Source organism: Ictalurus punctatus, chromosome 26 (genome assembly GCF_001660625.3).
Source record: "Ictalurus punctatus breed USDA103 chromosome 26, Coco_2.0, whole genome shotgun sequence".
Lineage (NCBI taxonomy): Eukaryota > Metazoa > Chordata > Actinopteri > Siluriformes > Ictaluridae > Ictalurus > Ictalurus punctatus.
This window is the reverse complement of record NC_030441.2, coordinates 12,682,191-12,689,540: the sequence shown is the minus strand read 5'-3', so window position 1 is coordinate 12,689,540 and position 7,350 is coordinate 12,682,191. Positions and strand designations below refer to the sequence as shown.

The window sequence follows — 7,350 nt, the reverse complement described above, 5'->3', positions numbered from 1 at the left end:
TGGAGGCCATGCCTCTACGGGTCAGAGCAGTTTTGGTCGCACGAGGAGGACCTGCACAATATTAGGCAGGTGATTTTAATGTTATGGCTGATTGGTGTGTATTCTTTATACTTTATACTTTCATATGTAGTTTCAGTGGACAGAGTGGCATGAGTTGGATAGGTTGGTTGGTTTGGAGGAAAAGGAAGGCTTTTCTGTGTTTTAATTGCAATTGCAAAAGAAGAGGAGTAGGTTCCAAAAGTTGCAAACGGCCTCTTTAGGTCTAGTGTGTTTCTTGATTTCGAGGTAGCTCATCTACATCTGCTTAGGCTTAATAATATATTAATACATTTAATCCAATTTCCATAGCTTATATGATCACTTTCTGCTCATTTCCAAAATCATGTAATGATTGGAGTATTAGTGTGCACAAAGGAAGGATAATTACTTAATCACCACTAAATTATGAGATAATTCTGTAATATCAATTAAAGAATTTGTATAACTGAATTAAATTGACAGTAAAAACAGAAAAGGACATTAAATTAAGCGATGCTGACAAAACAAATAAACAAAATAACAATTTAAAACAAATGAGTTTTGCTTTTCTTAATATATTTAAACTATTTACTTACTATTTTAACTAGGAGGAAAGTTTCAGTTTAGTGTATAATGCATTCTTTATAAGACCAAACAAAAGAGCTTTAATATTTTAGTTGACAGTTTTCATAATCATCAATCACTTAGGATTTGTTTATTTCAGGCAAATAATTAAAAACCATTTAAAAACAAACTGAGTTTTTATATAATGTAACGAATTAATGAATGTTTCCTGTGACCTTAAATGTACATTCCACAAAAGAAAGGTTACACCATCATCTAGAAGAAAGTTGACTAACTTGTTTAAGTCACATGGTAGGTGTGTTGCAATAACATATCATATATAAGGCAACCTGCTGTGGCTATATAGTGTACTTCCTGCTTGCATTCTGATTCCCTGAGCAAACGATAAGACCTACAAGAGACCTCTCTACTTTCTGAAGCCTCTTCCTGTTGACCCAAATTTCTCCTGTGGGCAAAAGGTAAGAGTTCATCTATAAAAAAAAAAACTCAAAAAACCCCACACACAACTGTGGCGTCATATCTGGGAAGACAAAGTATAAAATGGGGCTCATTCTTCAGAAGCAGTGCAAGCAGTTAAAAAAGGTGCCCAATGTGGTCTTAATGGGCCTGGACTCGGCTGGGAAATCCACTCTGCTCTACAGGCTCTCCCGAGGGGCCATCATGAGCACTTCGCCTACCGTAGGCTTCAACGTGGTCACCCTGGAGCTGAAGAAGACGATGATTCTAACCGTTTGGGATGTAGGTGGCCAGCAGTGTCTGAGGCCTAACTGGAGATACTATCTGGAGGGATGCAAGGCACTGGTGTTCGTGGTGGACGCCAGTGACAGGACTCGCATGGAGGAAGCAAAGATGGCTCTGAATACCATTTTAAGCGACCACAACCTGGAAGCGGTTCCGATGATGGTGTTGGCTAATAAATCAGACCTACCAAACTCAATGACTTTAAATGAGGTGTGTGAACAGCTGGATTTAGCGAGCTGCACTGACAGGATTTGGGAGATCCAGGCATGCAGTGCTTTTAAAGGACTGGGATTGCAGCAGGCTTTCCTGTCTGTAGCCAAAATGATTCAGGAGCAATGAGGGAAGATGGCATCAATGGGTATGACCAATACTCAAGTATAACAGAGTTTTTGGTACAACAAGAATTCTAGCTAAAGACTGAAAGCCAGTGAGAAGGAAAAGAGAACGTGGTATTAACACTGAAAAGAGGGTAGATGACTGAATGAGTGCCAAATCACATACGCTGGTTCTTGATGAACTATAAAAAGGGGAAGTCTAAACAACAAGGAAGTTTCAAAGACATTTTTTAACCGATTGAGAAACGACACCAAAGACATGCATTACAAGAGTATCACATTTATTTCAATTATTTGCTTATGATGTACAGAAATGCATAAATTAATCCACAATACTAAAAGCTAGGTGATTTAACTATAGTATGCTTGACTGTGTCAATACAAATATTGTGTATCATAAAATATAACAAAATTCTCCTCATTGGGTTGTCATGTTTATGTGTTTCTGAGGTAGATGTGAGTTCTTGGGTGTGCCTCATATACAGCTGGTCATTCACTTAGTAATACATTTTGTTCTTTGTTTACCAAAACAAGCATGACTATTTATTAAAAAGTATTACAGTTAATAAATGTTGAGCAACAAATCTGTGCCATTTTACAAAAATATATGTATATATCCATGACTGCTAAAATCTGATTAACTGAACCATTAAATAATCCACCAGCTGTTAGGATTGAGTATTTAGGGCAGAAATCACTACGTGGTGCACTTAGAATTGATAAGGACAATTTTTACCCAACAAAATCACAAACATAAACAATATGAGGAATTATGTATCTCAATCTGCTCACAGTCACTGTTCTGCCTCTTACTGTTTCTTCCTAAACAAACACATCAAGTCTGCATATCTACTTCTTCTTATTCTTCTTCATATATTCATGGGATTTATGTAGATCCTTCCATGACTGGCAGAGCAAGAGTCCAGGCACCACAACCCACACGCCGTTAAAGAAAACCAGGTAGACCCACAGGTAGAGCCAGTTCTTGATATTCAGGTTAGGACTTCCCATCAGCCAATCTGGGCAGAAGGTCATCCAGCCTCCATAAAGCTCACACACACACAGGCTGATCTGAACAAAGTGCCTTGAACGTAGAAAGAGCAGTGGGTGAGGGTGCTCAAGTTTACACAGATAAAACAGGAAGCCTCACAGTTTGCTTCTTAGTTTGTTTTGTTTTTTTGGAAAGAATTCATTCTCCAGTACACATCAGTCTTACCACAAGAGTATGCAATTTAACTGAAATAATTCTCATGGCTGAATCAGGAAGCTGTGCAAGGTTGCAACGAACATGCAACGACATGCTTATGCAGTTAAGCCAGATGTGTTCATACGAGCTCGTCATGAGTGGGAAAGGTGATTCAGTGCGTGTTTAAAAATAAATGTTTGCTGAAAAAAAAAAAAAACCCACAACAACAACAACAAAAAAACAAATGTTATTTCCCCTATGTATGAAAACTTTTGGGACACCCTGTAAATTGCTGAATCTGATTTCAATTAGAGGTCAACTGATAGTAATCAGTCTAGGTAAAATCCACCAAGTTGCACAAGCTGGGCAGTAGCTGATGATAACCGATTAATCAACCGATAGTTTTTAAAATTGATACTGAATGAAAACATAACACTCAAAGTAACTTTATTAAAAAATTACCAGTACTGACTTTCCCATGAAAATGTAGTGTACCTTTAAAAAATGAAATTTTATATATATATATATATATATATATATATATATATATATATATATATATATATATATATATATATATATATATATATATATATAGAGAGAGAGAGAGAGAGAGAGAGAGAGAGAAAACTGAACCAAAAAGCAACACTAAAAATAACATAAAAATAGAGACATCCAAAATGAATTTTAAGAAAAACATCCAAACTATCGGTGTGGACTTTTTGCCCATAACCGACAGTTTCAGCAATCGGTTATCGCTGGCGATTAATAGGCAAAACCAATCAATCAGTCGACCTCTAATTTCAATAATAAATCAGAAATACAATCAAGTGCAAAAGTTTTCATCCCTCAAGTTTCTTTAAATGGAAAAATATAATAAACGTACCAATATTTTACAAATGACCTTATTTAAAAATGTTCAGAAGACAAAATAGGACAGAGGACATGGAAAAAAGGACAGCAATACTGTTAGAGAATATTTATATGATGGTCAGAAAGAGAAATGCATACTTTTTAACTGATACACTGGGTTTAAAAAAAAAAAAAAGTTTTAACGTAACATCTGTAAAACCTAACACACTGAATGTCTTGTTGATGTATATTACATTTGTCTTCTTCCTGAAGCGGATGCTAACTTTTGCACTCAATTGTACATGTGACTTTTTAATCTACATTACCTCAAAACTTAATAATAATAATAATAATAATAAATCTGAACAAATCCTGACTAGTATAGCTTAAGGCCTGATTTTGTGTGTTAGGTTTTTAATAGAGATGCAGAAATTCTGCTGCTATTTATTTTTACCTGTAATGCTTGTCTTTAATAATAGCGTAGACCAAAAGCAGCGCTAAGAACCCGTCCAAGACGACAGTCAGCAGCTCCAATGATACGATGGTTGGGTCTGAATGGAGCCAGCGCTGATCTGCCTTCCCGTATTCTTTCCCTACAAGACATTACATACAGCAAATGCTCCCAGTCCAGCACTCAGGAAATCCCAACCATTCCATATTTTATTCTGTACTAACTCTACACCCACCGTGACCAGGTAATCATGACTCTAAGAAACATGAGTATCACCAGTGGATCATCAGCAGGCAGAGATAAAGCTGTAGACATGTTCTTCTCTATTAGTGTGTGTCTGTAAAACTTTTGAAAGGCATCTGCCATTTCTGGCTTAAAACCGACACACTAAAGAGTAACACACATGACTACAATCAAAGATAACTTAGCGTACATAAAAAATACACAATCACACTCAAACCCAAAGCTCTTTTTCAGTTTTTAACAGCATGTCCTTGTGACAATAATTGGTGCATCTACTTTATTGGGACAGTACTGGGTGTTTTGTGTGGAGAAATATTCCGCACTTAAAGCATGAAGCCAAAATTTTAACCTTGTTAATTATATAAACTGCAGTAGAATTAACCTAATCTGTTTTTTTATTTTTTATTACAAGAGCATGTCCCTGTACATTTAGGAAAGTAGTTACCCTGGCAGAGGAATTTACTTGCTTTCACAGCTGCTAAAAATGATTATTAAATCGTTGTAACCCCGCCACACAGAATGTGTAGGTGTATGTGGGCTCTCACTTTAATGGATGTCATGTTAATTGAACTCCCTACGGCTCGTGTACATGGTGCTGGGGCCAGAAAAGTGGAGAGATAGTGAGCTGCATTTGCTAAAGTAAAATCCTTCACTTCCTCCCGTTAAACGATTAATGGGTAATTTCTATATCTAAAGGTTAAAAAGTTTTATTAATTTATTCGCCATTACTAGGCTCTTTTTTCATTTTCCTTCATTCTTTTCCGCTTCTTACTTTTTTCCCTCTATATACACACACAAACACACACTCTACTTTCATCTGTACTAGTCTAATGTGGGATGGGTGGCTAGCAACTGGGAGATTGGGGTTGTGTATTTTGTTTGTGTATATTTCTACACCTGTGATTATCTACACAACCCAATAAAACATAAGCAACCTTTTTATTTTCACTTTTAATTGAGGCACTGACACTTTCATCCTTCTTCCTTCCCTGATCCTTAGAACCTGGGCCATTTCTCCTAGCATGTCCTAGAGCCTATAAGCAGTTTTCCTATACAGGTGTAGAAAAGAAAAACAACAACAACAACAACAACAAAAAACAGATCTTGTTTAAACAAAAACTTTTTTAGATTCCACTACTAATATAATTACAAGCCATATGCATAGTCATGTGAAAAAATAAGTACACCCCATGAAAATGGTTTTAAATTTATTTAAAATATTTATTATTATTATAAAGCTGGAATAATGTGCTCTGGCCAGAAGAGTTAAAGCTAGAGTTGTTTGGCCACAGTAACAGCAGACATGTTTGGCGCAGACCAAAGACAGCTTTTCAGGAGAAGCACCTCATACCAACTGTGAAGCACGGTGGTGGAAATGTTATGGTTTGGGGTTGCTTCACTGCCTCAAGGACTGGACAACTTGTATTCATTTATTCAACTATGAATTCTGCATCATATCAAAAAGCGCTTGAAGATAATGTGAGGCCATCTGTCCGAAGTTGAACCGAAAGTGGACTTTTCAACATGATAATCATCCTAAGCACACTAATAAATCCATCATGGAATGGCTCAGAAAGAAGAAATGGAGGATTATGGAATGGCCTAGTCAAAGCCCGGATTTGAATCCCATTGAAATGTTGTGGGGGGGACTAGAAACGGACAGTACATGCAAGAAAACCTTCAAACATCTTGCAAGTGAAAGAATATTGCATGGAAGAGTGGTAAAAATTTCCAACAAGCCTGGTGCACAATTCTGCAAAATTACAAGATGTTATTTCTGCTAAAGGGGGAAATACGAGCTTCTGAGGCCACTTACTTACTACTTTTTCCACTTACATATTTACGCTGAATAAATGACTGGAAAAGCTAATAAAAAAGCTAACGATTTCCATAGGATGTACTTATTTTTTCACGTCTGTGTATATGTATTATATATACACAGTAAACACACACGCCCCTTAAATCCATCTGGGCCCACTCGCTTCACTACCACTATTCAGCACTAGATGTCGCTCAAAGCACTTTTCACATTTTAACACGTGGACATTTCTACACTGCTATAACTGCATCCAAATACGTTTATTTAAAACTTAAGACAGCTTGAAAAACGTATAATGTAAACATGAAACTACAAAGCATGCAATATAAGACTTACACAATTCGGCAAATATACCATCTGATGTTGCAACAGTTCCAACCAGTGACATGTAAACAAACGGACCCTCCTGCAAGACCAAACGAGCACAAAGCTGAGAATATATGATGATCTCCTCTATATTTCCAGTTCCAAAATCTGACACGCATCTACTTACCAGAGTAATGTGGACAATGGCATCGTAGAACAACCAGACCAGGACCCACCTATCGGTTGATGAACATTTTTTGCCCCAGATTTGCGCCAAAATGAAACCGACGGCAAACTGGGCGGCGCAGGCCAGAAGAGAGACGACCGTTACTGGGGTGAAAAGTGTGGGATCCTCAGGCATTTTAGAGCAAACAGAACTACTCCAGAAGTATTAGGAGGAATCAACAAATGAACTTTAGCCTCACTTCTTGGCTAGACTTTTAGCTCCTCCCCCTCAGACGGTCGGAGTCCAACATTTGGTGCCAAAAAAGGACATTCAAATTTGCACTAAAAGCGAGATTTGCTTGACAGTAAGGTTTATTACAGGGAATATATATCAGGGTAAAATGTATTAGGGATTACTTGGGCAAATTAGAGACGATTTCAAGTGTTCTGAGTAATCAGGGGTATCAGTAAGACTTCTGGGCCCCCTGCCCTAGAAACCAATCATTCTCCTGGACTATCCCAGTGTATCCGTCCGCATCCTGCAGGATTACAAATTACAAGTTACAACCACAAAAAAAATACGGTTAGGGTGATGAAATTCACACCGCTATGGGTCGGCTGGGCACAGGAATGTTGTGTAGTGTGATTT

At 37.4% G+C, this 7,350-nt stretch overlaps 2 protein-coding genes across 3 annotated transcripts; one reads left to right on the top strand and one right to left on the bottom strand.

Annotated features, from left to right (window-relative positions):
• Window positions 1–938: 938 nt before the first annotated feature.
• arl11 (ADP-ribosylation factor-like 11) lies at window positions 939–2,100 on the top strand. Of its 2 annotated transcripts, XM_017458168.3 has the most exons (2): window positions 939–1,061; window positions 1,162–2,100. In XM_017458168.3, the coding sequence occupies exon 2, from the start codon at window positions 1,204–1,206 to the stop codon at window positions 1,681–1,683; it is 480 nt and encodes a 159-aa protein (XP_017313657.1). In that variant the 5' UTR covers window positions 939–1,061; window positions 1,162–1,203; the 3' UTR covers window positions 1,684–2,100. The 2 variants fall into 2 exon arrangements, with proteins under 2 accessions (XP_017313657.1, XP_017313656.1); XM_017458167.3 differs by having other exon boundaries at window positions 939–2,100.
• On the bottom strand, window positions 1,944–6,974 carry ebpl (EBP like). The gene is made up of 4 exons (XM_017458166.3): window positions 6,724–6,974; window positions 6,567–6,636; window positions 4,172–4,310; window positions 1,944–2,763 (listed from the first exon to the last, which is right to left on the bottom strand). The coding sequence occupies exons 1-4, from the start codon at window positions 6,895–6,897 to the stop codon at window positions 2,529–2,531; spliced, it is 618 nt and encodes a 205-aa protein (XP_017313655.1). The 5' UTR covers window positions 6,898–6,974; the 3' UTR covers window positions 1,944–2,528.
• Between the last annotated feature and the right edge of the window lie 376 nt (window positions 6,975–7,350).

Excerpts from the sequence above, each read along its gene's own strand:
- arl11 (XM_017458167.3), top strand. The coding sequence starts at position 1,144 with ATGGGGCTCATTCTTCAGAAGCAGTGCAAGCAGTTAAAAAAGGTGCCC.
- ebpl (XM_017458166.3), bottom strand. The coding sequence starts at position 6,897 with ATGCCTGAGGATCCCACACTTTTCACCCCAGTAACGGTCGTCTCTCTT. Across the intron at positions 6,637-6,723 it reads CCATTGTCCACATTACTCTG|GAGGGTCCGTTTGTTTACAT; the intron begins GTAAGTAGATGC and ends TTGGTCTTGCAG. Across the intron at positions 4,311-6,566 it reads TGGTATATTTGCCGAATTGT|GGAAAGAATACGGGAAGGCA; the intron begins GTAAGTCTTATA and ends AATGTCTTGTAG.